Source organism: Gouania willdenowi, chromosome 1, assembly GCF_900634775.1.
Source record: "Gouania willdenowi chromosome 1, fGouWil2.1, whole genome shotgun sequence".
Taxonomy (NCBI): domain Eukaryota; kingdom Metazoa; phylum Chordata; class Actinopteri; order Blenniiformes; family Gobiesocidae; genus Gouania; species Gouania willdenowi.
The window spans coordinates 5,913,880-5,930,289 of record NC_041044.1 but is presented as its reverse complement, the minus strand read 5'-3'; the positions used below and the strand labels follow the sequence as shown (position 1 = coordinate 5,930,289).

Sequence of the window (16,410 nt, the reverse complement as noted above, 5' to 3'; positions counted from 1 at the left end):
GACAATAAAGAAAGTAACCAATCAGATGACAGAAAAAGCATTGATGGAGGAGTAACAGGAAATGAATGAAAAACTAAAGAAAATAGGAGAGTAAACCAGGGTTGGGGTCATCGATAAATAAAATTATGACATATTATGATTGTAATTATAATTTGGAAAAAACATGATGCTGTTGTAAATGTAATTGAATTGTATTTGAGTTCAGATATTTTACTTTGTAACTGTAATTAGCGTGAAAATTATATAACAATTTAATGAAATGCCAAACTGTGGCTTACACAGACATAGTTAAACATTCTACAAATGTGTTTACGTATCAAGTTTCCTGCTAACTGTCAGTTCTCTTGAGGATCATTTTACCATTTAAAAAAAAAGGCTCAGACGCCCACAGCAAAAATATTAATACCAATATTTTCATGGATAGGGATGCCTAACAAGCTAACCAAGAGATGAAAAACAAATTAGATGAAAGGTTATATTTTTTTTGTGTATTGTGCAGCTTATTTCATCTCTTATCATAAGAGATGAAAGCTACGGAAAGCGAACACACGAGGAAAGATAAGTTATATAAGGTTTATGTATACAGGCTCAGTAATTGTGATTCATTGTAATTGAACTTAATAAAAACTCATAATTGAGAACACTATTGTAATTGACTTTTAGAGGAGTAATAATTGTCATTTTAGTTGTAATTGGAAAAATGTAATTGACCTTCACCCTGTAAATGCCTAGAGCAGGGGTGTGAAACTCATTTTAGTTCAGGGGCCAAATATGACATATAGGATCTTCACTTTAAATTTCCTTGATTTTTTTGATTAATTGTTATTTAATTTGGGATAATTTTGTGGAATAATTTGGGGAAAATAGCAGAATTGTGGATAAAATTGAGAATTAAAAATGACTGCCATCATGTGATAAGCATGGGAAAACTATGATCCCTGCGAATATTATGGAGTTTCATCAAATTTGTGTTTTTGGAGGAACTGAGATACATATATACAACTGAATTAGTTGGAAGTGTACACAATGATTCATGGTTTCTCTGTCATTTTTATTTTCTCCTGCACATCACATTGGATGCTCTGAAGCTAATCTATATGTGTCAAACTCAAGGTCCAGAGGCCATAACTGGCCTTTTAAAGCCCCCAGTTTGGCCAGCAGGAGAACGTAAAAATTACAGCGAAAACGACTCATTGTGTAAAAATCATCAACTAATTCAGTTGTAGATATCTCAGTCCCTCACTTTTATGCCCATGTCTTAATCACATGATGGAAGCCATTTTTAATTGTTGTATTTACTCTCAATTTGTCCAAAATCCTACATTTTTTCTCAAATTATTCCTCATGTTATTCACTAAGGAGTCTATTCTCCCATCTGGACTTAAGTGCCTGCAGTTACGCACTTCTCTCCTATGCGTATTCTCAGGTTCAGGCTACTGACACGCCCACCGCACGTAAGGAGCCAAAAAGCACGTATGTGTGAATGAAAGCGGGCTGAAGGAATGGAGGCGGTGATGTCATTTTTTTGGGCTGTCGAGAAATCACGAAACATGGAGTTTTCCCAATGCTTATAAATGTCATTGAAATCTGTGAAAATGATAAAGTTCACTTTTAATTTGAAACGCCTTCATTGATAAACAATATAACAGCTTGATTTGATCAGATTATTGATCAGATTATTGCAGTGTGACTGTCACAGTTAAAATCTCTTTCCTTGATCATCATCACCTTCATCATTATCATCATCATTGCTGTAAAGCGTGACAGAGTTAGATATACTGGAGTTATGAGGAAATAACGTGACCACAGAGCGTCCTGCCTTAATACAGAGGGATGTTTACAGTGAAACAGAACTATTGACTTCCATAATACACAGTTTTAAATATAAATAGTTTAAAGTGACCTGAGCTGAGCCTCATTAAAATATGTGTGGGAACAGTTTGTGGTCCATCCTCATCTGCATATGACAGCTTGTTTCACTCTGTAGTGGATCAAAGTGAATCACTGTGACCAACACAGACAGAAGTCTGCATCTGTCAGAGTTTTAATTAATCGAGCAGCAGCAGCTGAGTGATCACAGCTGCTGCTGCGCGACGCACGAGTTTGTGTGGCTTCAAATGTAACTAAGTCCATATTTCTAGTGCAATATAATGTTTCACCTTATGGGGGCGCTGCACTTATTCCAGGGTTTGAAGCGCGTAAGAGGAAAAGGACTTACACACAACGGAGAATGCGCGTAAAGCCAGATTTGAATGGGAACACCCACATTTCAGGGCTGCTCCACCCACAGTGCGTAACTGGGATGAAGGCGCGCAGTGACTGACTTCATTACAGGGAGAGAATAGCACACAGCCAAAAACAGCGCCACTTTTTGGACTTACGCACATGGGAGAATAGAGTCCTAAACTTTTCACAAATTAAATTGAAAATTGGTCACAAAAGTGAAGAATCTGCAGGTACTGATATCTGTCCCTTATTGCTTGAATATTGTCAGTGCCTTACATACTTTAAAGCTGATATCTGGAGTTTCTGAGAAATCTATATTTACGTATGATTCTTTTGAAATGCTAAAAAATACCTAACTATTAATTTACTATGGTCTACTGCCAGTGGTCATTCATATACATTAATGTATATAAGTCCCTCCTTTGTCCTATTGGCCCGTATACACATGGAAATGATCACCGAGTGTGCCCAGCCAATAGGCTTCGACTTTCTGTTTCTGAGACTGTAATTCAAAGTGAATGTGGAACTGTTCACGGAAACAACAACAGCAAACAGGTAAATATGATTTTGTCTCTTACCTGACCATAGACCTATATTAATGCGACCCGATGCGACCTTGTTATGTAGAGTAGAGGCGTGGCTTCTTGTAGATTGGGAGGAAGTGAGGCTGTTTAGGGCGGGACATCGAGACGTTTCTCAGAAACTCCGGATATCAGCTTTAAATACTAATATAAGTGAAAGTGCAAACTAAGGCAAATTAATGATAAAACTGCTCATTTCACTGCCTGATCTGCGGCTCGTTTGAAATGAAACTGATCAGTATTTGGCCCCTGAACTAAAATGAGTTTCACACCCCTGCTCTAAAGGGGCGAATTCGGCCCCTGGGCCCCTTGGGCATGTGATCTAGAGTGTTAGAGATGAGAGGGAATAAAAGGATAAAATATAATGAGGAAATGAAGTTAACGATACAATCATTCATTAACAAACAAAATACACCAAAAATATGTGGAAAAACAGGGAGGCAAAGGGAAAAGACAAATGGATAAATGTGTGAAAGAGGTTAAATTGTGTTAAATTAGTTTATCATTAAGTGATAAAAACATGAAGTAAGAGCAGTGATTTTTAATCAGGATTACACGGTGACCTGGGTGGGAATGCTGAGAAACACATCATTATAAGCCATAAACTATATTAGTTTCCATAATAATAATAATGATAATAATGTTTTTTGTTTCTTCTCGCTGTCCCAACAGGTTTTCAGTCTTACTTCTCCTCTTTTTCTCCATGCGACGCTGTCGTTTCTCCTCTCTCCTCTTGGCCTCCTCCACCTCCTGATGCTGTCGACACTTGTGGAAGTTCTCCACCACCACCCCAACAAACATGTTGAGAACGAAGAAGCTGACGATCAATAGGAAGGAGATGAAGTAGAGCAGCATCCATGGATTGTTGTTGGTCAACGGCTGAGAAATGAAAGCAAATAAATAAAAAAAGGCAGAATGATGAGGTGGGCACTGAAGTTATATCTGAAAACCAAACCAACCATGTATAGTGTTTAATACATTCATGAGACCACCACCCAAAACTGCTGCCCTAAACGAACAGCATTTATGTTTATGCAATGGTAATTACACCAAAATGTAGACGTTCTTTAAGAAAATGTACATTTTTAATGCTAAAATAAGATAATTATTGTTATACATTCATTTATAAATTTTATTATTTCTTGATTATTATGTGAAATTATAGTTATTTACTTTAATTGTCCTAGTGGTTGAATGTTATGCTTGATTAATTCCTGACATCTCCTGACTTTTTATACACAAATGTGGGTATAAAAAGAACAATGTGTTTTTTTGTTTTTTTTTTTAGTTTATTTGCAATAGATAAAATAAAATAAATGAAAACAACAATAATACTTTTTAGTTTTAAACATGTTAATGTCCTTTAAAGAATGAAACATTTTAAATTTCCCCCTACTGCAAAAAAATTTCAACAAAATGGGTAAAAAATATAACCATTATTGAAAAAAGAAACAATTGTGACCGTCCTTCTACAAAATTAATAAAAAATAACATCAGATGTGGAATCACAAATGTTCTAATAGTAACAACATGGAGTGCAGTTAATGGAGTGCACACTAAAAACATTTTTATTTTTTTCATGCTGCTGAATGTTCAAAAAGGTCATCTTGGTGATTACCAAGTCTTGTTGGAAAGTACCCATACACAATATTTGCGGGGAAGGTGGGGGGAGCATTGCCACCCACATTTTTGACCACCCAGTAGTCAAAAATTTCAATTATCGTTTTCCCTAATTCATTGCAATTCTTAATATGATTTATATAAATAATAATAATAATAATAATATAAATTGCTGTTAGTTTTATATCACAGATGTTAGTTCTACCTTAGGTGTAGTATAAGTTTTGAGACTTTAGGTTGGTTTTTCTTCTGTTGCATAATTCTTCTTCCCAATGTAAATGGTGAAGCAACATTGCACCCAGCAGTTCATGTTATGATACTGCAGCAAAAATCATTCATTTGCAACATTAAATGACAAGCCTACAAACATGTTTGTAGTCAACATTATCAATTTATCCTTTTCCCCCCGGCAAGAATCTCAAACTCCACCTATGCATGTACTGTATATATGTTTATGCCTGTACTGTATTTGTGTTTGTATGTGTATAGTTTAAAAGACCAAGAGATTTAAAGGTATTTTTGTGACTTTTCAAGGACAGATCTTTTAATTGATATTTTACTGACCTACTACATTGTTTATTTCTATATCATAAGGCACATTTAAGTAAAAGTTGAATATATTTGAGTGTTCTGTGGTTTCTCCAAGTATCTTTAAATGTGGAATAATAATAATCATGGCTTGAATTTATATAGCACTTTTTTAGAGGAGACTCTAAGCGAGTTACAGAAACCATTATTCATTCACACCAGTCACTCACATCAGTCACACTGGCGGTGGTAAGCTACACTGTAGCCACAGCTGCCCGGTGGCCATACTGACAGAAGCAAGGCTGCCATTTTGTGTCTACAACCCCTCTGACCACCACCAACATTCAGGCACAATTCATACCCATTCATACAAGGCAATGTGGGTAAAATGCCTTGCCCAAGGACACAACGACAATGACTGAAATTAGTGAACTCTTTACACTCTCAGGGAAACAAACAGTATCCCAAACAGTCACAGCCGTCTTAGATGAGAAGTGCAACTAGAATAACTCTAAGCAAGGGAAATTTTCCTCTGCATTTCTGTCTAATTTCACCAGACAGTACAAAAGACAACCCTACAGAAATCATCCTAAAATGGGAACCTGAGCACATGGTAACCGAAGATCTAAAGTATTAAATGAAGGTCTATGCCAACTGCTTTAACAATGTTTAATCCAAACCACTCACGAAGGACAGTTTTCTAATTAAAACGTCATTTTTCTGTATTCAAAGGACATTTAGTGGCTGGGATTTAAAAGAGAGAAACCGACAGCAACAGATCAAGGGAATTTATTGGAGGTAGAGGTTGCAATGCTAGAAACTGCAGATAGCTATGAAAGGACATATAATTAGCAGATTTCTTTTTTTTTTTTTTTTCAAAGGATAGTTGAATGTTGAAAGGATGAGTTGGAGGAAAGATGCGATTAGTCATTCAGAGCAGAAAAATGTTCACACTTTCCTAGATTCTTCAACATATTTCCCCAATTTACCGGTAATTACATTTTGACTGAGCTGATATTACAGGTGACTAATTTACATGGTTGCTGAAGTGTATGGAAAACTACTGAGAAAAGATCTGGTAAAACTTTTATATTTGAAAGACAATGTGATACACTCAATATTTGTAGAATTAAGAGAAGATAATACCTGTTGGTCAATTCCCACAGCATCCAGTCCATGATACATAATGTTGACCCAGCCATCTTTGGAAGCCAGGACAAACAGGGACATGAGAGCCTGTAATGTAAACATATACACATTAAAGCACATGTACATCTAATACTGTAAATAATCACGCTGGCCAGTCTGGATTCTCTGCTGGGATGGATTTGGGCTTGAATGTATGACTTCTGTGCTGAATCTGTCAGTATTAGGGATGTAACGATTCACTCAACTCCCAATACGATTCGATTCACGATAATGGGTTCACAATACGATTCTCTCACAATTTATTTTACAAAATGGGACTGTAGACAAATGACGACCATCATTAGGCATTGGTTAAGTGAGTTATTGAGAATTTAATGGAAACCTCAGCCTGAGTCCGTTCCAATATGGAAATGCTGTTTAGTGCATCCGTTATTCTCTTCTAAAGAGCGTTTAAAATGAGCTCCTTAAATTCTAGTTTTCACACTACCGAAAAGTAGATCTTTGTTTTTAATCTTGGAAATGTTTATTTCCTTGCCAATGTTTGTTTACTCATGCGATAAAGAAACTCAAAAGTAAGCAGGATGCTACTTTGGAACATCTACTCGGGTTGGAATCTAGCTTGGAGAAGTTGACAGTCCAGCCTTCGAGATAAGGCAACCATATTGGATTTACTGCTTAGGAGATGGACCCTAGGCTGACGGAAAATTCTGCTCAGCCCACCGAAAACAAATCCTTAACTTCATTTGGCCTCCCCTCAGCCAGCTGTTCAAGTCTGGTTTATCTATTCTCCAGGATGTTTGTGTCAAATGACACTCCACCCCCTCCTCCTCCTCCTCCTCCTCCTCCTCCTCCTCCTCCTCTCCCCACCACCATCACCACCACCTGGAACTTTGTTTCTGAACTCAGATCTACCCAAGGTCATTTCATGTCATCTGCGCCTGGATTGAATTGTACAGAATGAAGCGAACGGATCATGTTTCAATGCCTTCTTTGGCCCCCCCATCTCCTCTCCCTCCCACGCAGTGGCAGCTGCCAGCTGCAATCCTCATTCCCACAAGTCCCCTCCCCCCGACCATACGTGCAACAGTATGTCCTCAAATTTTGTTGTAATTGTGTTTCATGGGCTTATGTGCTTTGATTACGAGTGTTTTTCCTAGACCTACACTGTGCTCCCCTAAGGGAACATAGTTTAGGATCGGCCTTTTCCCCCCTCTCCTTTACTCCTATTTTTCTATTTTTCATTTAAACATGATGGTGCCACAGATGGCTGCCTCGGTGTGTTGGTGCGCATGTTCTTCGCACCAACAGTCAAGTTAAATTCCTTGTGCTGTTTTAAACTGTACGTGGTGAATAAAATCCTTTCTGATTCTGATTTCTGATATTGTTAATGACAATCAAATTCAGCCGCTGCATTTGTCATCACACGATTATTCGTACGCAGGGATTGGTCAGACACGAATGTTTCATAAATCACACGTTGGTTCCTGTCTTACGACCAAATGTGAACTAAAATTTGCACCCGTTTTTATGCAACGTTGATAAATGAGGGCCACTGCCTTTGTAAGGAAATAAGCATCTTAATAAGTTAGTAATTTTTTGGATTTTATCATTTTTGCAAGCCTTTGTTGCATTTCTTATGCTATTTACTATAAATATGTAACGATAAGTATCATTCTATCTGTCTTTATATTCATTTCTACTTAGGCAATGGGGTATAATAAACATAATTTTTCTTCCTGTATGTAAACACTGTATAAATAACTATCTAAATCTGAATTTAAATGTTGTTGGCTCGTGTGTGTGTGTGTGTTTGTTTGTTTTTTCTTGTACCTGTCCGAGGTTGTCAAAGTTGTATTTGTGGTGTACCCATCGATAGTTGGCACTCAGACAGTCGGATTTGTTGGTGATGTTCTTCACATCAAAACCCACACAGTAGTAGAACTTGCCTTTGAAGAGCTGAAAATGTAGCATGCACACACACAAACACACACATACACAAGTATCCTGATTACACTTGCTAATGCAGTCACGTTTTTATTTTGCCTTCGAAGTGAATTAGTAATTAGCCGTTAGGCTAGGATTATTCCTGCAGTCCTTACAACAATGCAGTGTCCCTTAGTAGAAGAATTCCCACTTGTGATACATACATTCAGAAGTAGTTAGTGAACAATACAGACCAGCAGGGGCTGTGAGAATAATTACAGTAAAGTGCGGAGGAGAATTAGGGAGCTGACAGCTGCTTTGAGATGATAATAATAATAATAATAATATTTAAAAAAAGAGTTTTTACAAACAAACAAGAAAATATTAAGATGCATTTGCATCTGTGGAAAAAGTAGAAACATATCTAATGCCACTAAAACTTTCTCTGGTACTTTCCCACAATGCTTTATTTCATACAATGTCCTTAACTATAAGAAATTACAATTTAGTTACAAAACAAAACAAAAAAATGGTGAAAGTGTAAATATTAGCGGTAGCGGTTCCTGATCGATGGCTCACGGCACAACTAATCTGGGTCTATCCTTCTATCCTATTCTGTTTGTCGAAGCAGATGTCTGCCACCTCTGAACCTGGTTCCGCTGGAGATTTCTTCCTATAAAAAATACATATAGTTATTTCTTCCCACTGTCGCTAAATGCTTGTTCATGTGGATCTTGTTGGGTTCTCTCTTCTTTTTTACTATGGACTTTATATTTTGTTCAGTGCTTTGAGATGACTTTGTTGTATTTTGCGCTATATAAATAAAGTTGAATTGAATTATTACGGGAAGATTTTAATTTCTTTTTTATCTGCCATTATTGTGTGTTTACGGAGTAATTTTGCATATTTTTGTCACAATTATATTCATCTTTTTTCCCTTGTGTGTATTTTTCTTTCCTTTTGTGGGTTTTTGGAGTCGTATTACATATTTATGCTTGAGTTTTGGGTTTTTATGAGAGCCATTTTTGTGTATATTTATCATTTTGTGTTTTTACTGTTATTTTTGGAGTTTTTTTTTTTGCATTTACTTTGGGTAGTGCACAAGAATGCAAAAATGGATGCGGGCGACCAGTTGCTTATGTACGGAAGCAGATTTGGGCCAAATTTGGTGGAGAAAAAAAATATGGGCAAAATCAAGAAAGAGAGAGAATAAAGAGAGATTAAAGTTGAAATTTTGAGAATAAACTGGAAATATAATTTCAAGAATAAAGTCAAAAACACAAGATTAAATTCAAAAGGAAAAAATTAAAGTAAAAAAAAACAAGATTAAAGTCAAAATTTTGAAAATGAACTAAAGATACAATGTTGTGATAAAAGTCGGTTTGCTAATAAAGTCAAATAAAAAAAACAGCAGATTATGGCTGACTACAAAATGCCGTGTATCGATGAATGCGTAAGGACTTTAAAGAGATATTGCCAAAATGTGATCTGTTCAAAAGGAAAAAACAGAGGTGGAGCATTCAGTCTGTCTGTGGCTATTGAAGAGCTATGGAAATACGTTAGGGCCAGTTTGAATGGAGACTGTATATGGTGAAATGGCCCATGTCCACTTCCATAGATTGGACTTTATTAGCAAACTTTCGATTTTGAAATGTCAACTTTATTCTCATCTTTTCGACTTTAATCTCAACATTATATTCAACTTTATTCTCAAAATATCAACTTCATTCTTGACATTTCAACTTTATTCTTGATTTTCAAAACTATTTCCTCCATCAAAATTGGCCCTAATCCACTTCTGTAGCTATGTGTATGGGGAACATTTAAACATGTTTTTGCAGAGCTCCTGAATTAAACACAGTGACAGCATTTCTAAATGTTACCTGAACTCCGAGAATACCAAAGATGATGAAGAAAGCGCAGCAAATGAGGACAATGTTGCCAATGGGTTTGAGCGACGTGATGAGGGTCTCCACCACCAGCTTCAGTCCTGGAGCTCTGCTGATAACCCTGCAGGGGAATGGGAGATAATTAGTGTATTTACTTTCAGCTATACATGAGATATACCTCAGTATAAACAACTTAATTGTAATGTGTAATGAGGATGGGACAATAAAGGATTACTGAATACAAAGCCTAAAAGACTTGTCGTTTTTTGATCAAAAATTGCAATTTCAGTTTCTTGCAGCACTCCGGACTTTCCCAAGATCTGTCGTCAACTTTTATAAACATGCATCTCCGGTCTCTTTATCGTCCTGTCAAGCTCACCAATCAAAAGTGGCATGCTACGTATGGACAAGTTATGCTAACCAATCAGTTTTTACCTGATCCTCATGCTTTAAGTTTTGAAACGACTTCAGCGAAACCAGAAGCAAAGTTAAAGGATTTAACAACCAAAATAAACGTGACTCATTTCTGACCAGCTTTACGGGTGTGAGGATGTAGACGTGCACTAGACACACGTAGTGTGTGAAACACATTGCACTAAAATTTCAACATTCGGTGGCAACACATCCAATTTATTATTATTTAGTTCAATCACAGGATTTGCGACCACCCATTTTGTTGGTGTAATGGTAAACAATTGGATGAAGTCCATGTTATTTTACTTGTGTCTTGGGTTCTGGGGTAGAAACAGCATCTTCTCTCATGTTTTACACTCTAAAAGGTCTGTGACCTTTACTCTTAAAGGAGCCATTTTGTCTAATCTCACCTGGATTAAAGTCCTTCCAGAGCCGAAAAAAATATCTTCTCAATGAAGACAATAATGTGGGTTAAATTCTATACAGTTAAAATTATATTAAATAATGTTTTGTACTCAATTTTTTTTTCGAGTTAATGTATTTGTAGTGCTACAAAAAATAACTTGAGCTTGATAACACATGATCATGTTGGTCAACACATGCTAGTTGCTAATTTCTTGCAACATGTCAAGCATATATATTAAGCTGGCACGTTGGCAGACTGTCCCCACACAAATGAAATCTCTATTTTCTTCCAGACTAATCGTTTTGTTAGTTTAGTTATCTTACCAGGGATTTAAAACTTAAGGTTAACCACAGGTGCAGGAAAGCTGATAGGAGGTGAAGTAGGAAGGTGGCAGAGTTATTGCACAATGTGATTTATTTTCAGGTTAACAAATAGTTTTATCATAATTTTATTTGAAGGCAATGTCATTTATTGTCAATACCCTCTGTAAGAAGTAAAATAAAACTATAGGGAGCCATTGCAAAAGAGTCAAAAAGCCACACGAAGCTCCAGAGCCGCAGGTTGCAGACCTTAGAAGATTTGGATGTTCTCCTACTACAAAGCCCACTTTTTCCTACAGGCACACATTCAGGTGATTTTCACCCACCAATAGTGATAGTGTATTATTGTTTTTTACTGACTGCATCTAAGGAATAAAATAAGTAAAAGTGGTCCTGAAATTTCAATGCTATATTCATTTACTCTAGTAGTTGCAAATAAATATCACAAAGTGATTTCCAAGGAAATTCATATGGTGATAAAAATATTTTCTACCCAATCAAATGCAGCTGTTCATGTGGCACTCTACCTTCAGCAAAAAGCATCAAATACCCCAGAAACGTTTGGACCACAGACCAAGTTTACAGTTTCATTATTTTCCTAATTTTCAGTTCTCGTCACAGCCATTGATCAAGGACTTTATAGAATGTACAGTACATGCATGTTTTTAGTTCATAAATACGTTTCAAAGAAACTCTAACCTTTCATCCTTGCATTAGAGTAATAGCGTTTAATGTTTTGATAATGATGTAAAATTCTGTCATGTTTGAAAACATTACTGTTAGTGGTGGTACTTGATTAAAAAAATTAGTCTACGCTGGTAATTAATTAAATACATTGTAATAGTAACAATAATTAATCTTGATTAATCTCATAACAATATATGACACGAGAAGCATTGTTTTTCAATTTAAATGGATTTTGGTGAATGACAAACAACAAAATGGTGTTTATTATTTTCATCACTGAGTGCTAACATAAAGTGCAATATGAATTAAAAATATTATGATTGTAATTTTCACAAAGTCCAAACTCAAATTAGAAAAGTTCTGCACTGTTTGGAGTGAGAAAAAAAAAAAACACGATAAATAATAATAATTATTATTTTTTTGGTGCAATATTTTTCCGTAATTAATTAATTGCGATTATTGCGATGAATCCCAGCCCTATTTACTGTACATTGTAAAAACCGCATTGAATCTTTATTTAAAGGAAATTGTGAAACAAATCAAATTCTAAATATCTACCAAAAAAACACACAATTAGATATTCTTAGCCCCACAAAATAGTAGCTAATCCTTTAAGGCTCTACTCTGGATGAATATATGGAAACAATTTTTGCGTGATTGAAAAATAGCATTTATCAAGTTCTCGACAATAGTTATCCTCCTGAATCCTCTGGCACACCTTGATTCGGACGCGTCTGCCTCAGACATTTAAAGATGTTCTTTGATCCTAACCTGAGAGGACGTAGAGTCCGGAGCAACCTGAGAACACGGAGCACTCCGAGGATCTTAGCCCCGCCAGCCATGGACACCACAATGTCAATGAGGGACACGAAAACCAAGAAACCATCCAGAATGTTCCAGCTGCTTCTCAAATAAGCCTTTTCTCCCAGGTACAGACCCATGGAGACGACCTGTGGACAGGAAGGGAAACAAAGTTAAGCGCTGACACAAAAAAAACAAAGGACAAAATCCCAAAATGCTAAAAATTAGTTTGTATAAAGAAAATAATTACACTAAATGAATGATGAAGGATGGGAAGATGACTGGTCGCTGGGGCAAACACTGGGCACTGAACCATTGATAATAGTAAGAACAAGAAAATGAGACATGAGCTGACAAGCAGTGGATTTAAGAAGTATAAAGCACCAGGATGACAGCTGTCACCCCGAAGAAAAGAAACTGCAGGAGTCATGGATGTTGGAGAAAGACGAGAGAGGCTCAAAGCGAGAAGTACAAACATTTTAGATCAAATATAGCTCTGCTGGGTGAAAGAGGCAAGTGTTGCACATGTTTGGGAGCAGCATTCTTGACACATGTCTGGCATACTTTCAAGTTGGAAAACTCAACTAAAGTAAAAATGTAGCCAAAAGGACAAGACATTTCATTAAATGTTGACATTTATTTTTGTAATGTTTGTAAAATGCAATACATATGAGGTTAAAATGCCTAATTACCAATTACAAGTAAATTAATCGAAAAAAAAAAAAAAAATGGAAAACAGCTCCAACAATAAGTTTGTCTAAAAAAGAAACCCAAGTATATTAATTTGAAAAACCAACATAAGTAAGTAAGTAACATTTATTTCTATAGCTCCTTTCTCAGACAAAAAGCCACATAGTGCTTCACAGCACAGTTTAAAAGCAAAAAACAGGACACATAGTATAAAAGGCCATGACAACATAGAATCATAGCAGCCCAAGAGTGGCTAAATAAAAAGTCTGTAGTTGGCTTTTGAAGGTGTCAACAGAGTCAATAGAATGCAGAGTGAGAAGAAGATCGTTCCAAAGTCTGGGAGCAACAGCCTGGAAAGATCCGTCTCCTCTGGTCCGAAAACGAGTGTGAGAAACCATCAGCAGATTCTGATCCACAGACCACAGAGCCTGAGCAGGGGTGCAAGGCTGGATCAGATCACTGATGAAAGAATGACCCAGACCGTGCAAGGCTCTGAAGGCTAGAAAATGTATCCTATAAGACACTGGCAGCCAATGGAGTTCTTTTAGAACAGGGGATATGTGAGTCCTCCTATCTGTACGTGTCAGAATTCTTGCTGCAGAGTTTTGCACTAGTTGCAGACTTACAGTGCTGCACTAATGACATGTCTGTCAAAGATAACGCCCAAGTTTCTAAGGCTTGGTTTAGCAGACTGGCCTAAGTCACCCAAGTACTGTTTAATCCCTGGGATTGAGTCATCAGGGGCAATAATCAGTGTTTCTGTTTTTTCTGCATTTAGCTGCAGAGAGTTATCATTTAGTCATTGTTTTATTTCCACTAAACAATGCAGTAAGGAGTTAAGTTTCTGCAACTCAGACGGCTTAAAGGAGCAGTAAAGCTTGATATCATCAGCAAAAGGGTGGTAAGAAACATCACTAAACCTTTGGATGATCTTTTTCAAAGGGGTCAAATACAACACAAATAAGACAGGACCCAAAACGAAGCCCAGAGGGACTCCACACAACATAAGTAGTACCTTTTATTATTACTTTTACTGTTAGGGTTGAGAAAAGAGAATTCACATGAAGAGCAAAGGTTCATTTGGTTAATGTTGTTTCTGTTGTAATACAAATATACAGTATAGTAGATAACTAAGTAGCTTCTCCTCCGCTCTGTCTCAGAAGCTGTTCAAAGTACTCAATAATCTACAGCAGGTGTTCTCCACCTAAAGGTCAGTACCCCATTTGGGGTCGCCAGATGCCCTCAAGAAACACTTGCCATATTTTAACATATTTTCATCACTTTTCCTTGCCATATGTTTTGCTCCTTTTAATGCATTTTCGCTACATTACTCCCATTCCTGCCTCTTCTCCATCAAATTTCAATGCATTTTCACCAAAACAATTGTACTTTCACAACATTTTCAGCACTTATAAACCCTTTCCACCACTTTTCCCACCTAATGTCACATATGTTGACCTATTATTGTCACATTTAACCTCTTTTCATCATGTTATGGCAATTATTATATTAATCATCATATCATCAAATGTGTGTTCATGTGTACAATTTGTCATGTGTTTATACACAACGACTACATTATACGTATCGTTGTACTTTTGAACAGAGACGTTGCTCCTTTGCCAAGTCATGTTAGATTAGATTACCCGCAGTACAGACAGATTGTGCTGTATTCACAGTGCCAGCAACAAACAGAGCTCTGTAACAATGCTTACATATAATAAGATGTGATTCTTGTTTTATGCCTTTCACAGGGTTTAGATGGCCGACTCACATGCTTTCACCTACACACACAGATAAGCTGCATCTGACCAAGGCCAAACTCAAACTCACATGTGGACTCACATGCAGATACACACACACACCGACTCACTCACATTCACATCACACACACCTCACAGATTATCAAGACAGATATCATTGCTCCAACGTCTCCACTGTTTGGGGGCATCTGACCCCCTCCTTTTCCTCTCATCAGGGTGGGACTTTTCTCTATCTGTATAAAGTTGAAGCTGTGGAACTTTCCAGTTAGTTGCTGGCCGCTTGCCCTTCCTACCTTATAAAATCATCATTCTTTGACTGGACTTCATCATTCAACCAGAGCAGAAATCATGTTTCCAAATGAGGTCAACCGTAAAATTGCCGTGACAACCATATTACATGCTTATTTTTTTTTCAAATTTAACCACACTTTGTCATGCTCATGATTTGCCAGTTTAAACTAATTGTTACTACTTTTTAAATTATATTACAACAACCCCCCCACCCCAATTTCTACCACTTTTAAGCCAATATTGACACTTTAAACCCTTTTAACAATTTTTTTTATCCGTTTTGCCTATTCTATTTGCTAATTTGAACCAATCTCTGTGGTTTTAAAAATCCCATTTCACCATTTTTTCCACCATTTTTGGTCACTTTTAACCCATTTTATTTCTGATAAAAACAAATATTTACATATTTAAGATGACTATATACTATGGTGCAAATAATAATGAACTTCCTGGATAACAGTGGATATTATTCAGATAAATAAATAAACAATGAACAATGAACCATCATTTTACTGACTTTATGGACCACATACATTTCTTCCCTTTATTCCCCCTCATAGATGGTCCTGTCTCCACATGACTGTTCTTCAATGTTGATGTCTGTGTTCAACCACCTTCAGCTACAGTGGGGGTCCCCGCTCCCTGGGACCTTTATTTTGGGGTCGTGGGCTGAAACCACTGATCTACAGTACACTAAAAATGGAACCAGGTAATAATAACGTCAAAGACGCATGGCAGTTACTGTTCTTGCATCAATAACAACAATAATGCATCAGAAAATCAACAGATATTTGATCATCTTCCCTGTGACCCTGAAGAACAGGAAGAAGCAGGTCTGAAAATGGATGGATATTTGATCATCTTAATGTGCACTGACATGTTCAATCTGCTGTCCAGGGTTTTAAATATGCAGTTAGTCTGAAAGGGTCTCAATTAAAAGTGAGCCATGTTCCGTATGTCCAGTGCGTTAGCCCCATGTCAGTCAAAAAAAGAAAAAAAAAAAATAACAAAAATATACTAACTAGTCTGACCTTTAAAACTAGATGTTAGCAGCACTCATTCGGAATGAACAAGATACCATGACTCGGATGACTGGGCTAGTTTTGGAAAATTCCACACAGT

General features: G+C 36.7%; 1 protein-coding gene across 1 annotated transcript in view; it reads right to left on the bottom strand.

Moving 5' to 3' along the window:
• LOC114471718 (voltage-dependent T-type calcium channel subunit alpha-1I-like) overlaps positions 1-16,410 on the bottom strand; it is a 498,082-nt gene that overhangs the window by 77,173 nt on the left and 404,499 nt on the right. Inside the window, exons 22-26 of the mRNA XM_028460576.1 lie at positions 12,515-12,693; positions 9,911-10,037; positions 7,935-8,060; positions 6,102-6,191; positions 3,494-3,686 (exon numbers count right to left, since the gene is read on the bottom strand). Coding sequence (XP_028316377.1) covers positions 3,494-3,686; positions 6,102-6,191; positions 7,935-8,060; positions 9,911-10,037; positions 12,515-12,693 — 715 coding nt within the window. The remainder of the gene's footprint in view (positions 1-3,493; positions 3,687-6,101; positions 6,192-7,934; positions 8,061-9,910; positions 10,038-12,514; positions 12,694-16,410) is intronic.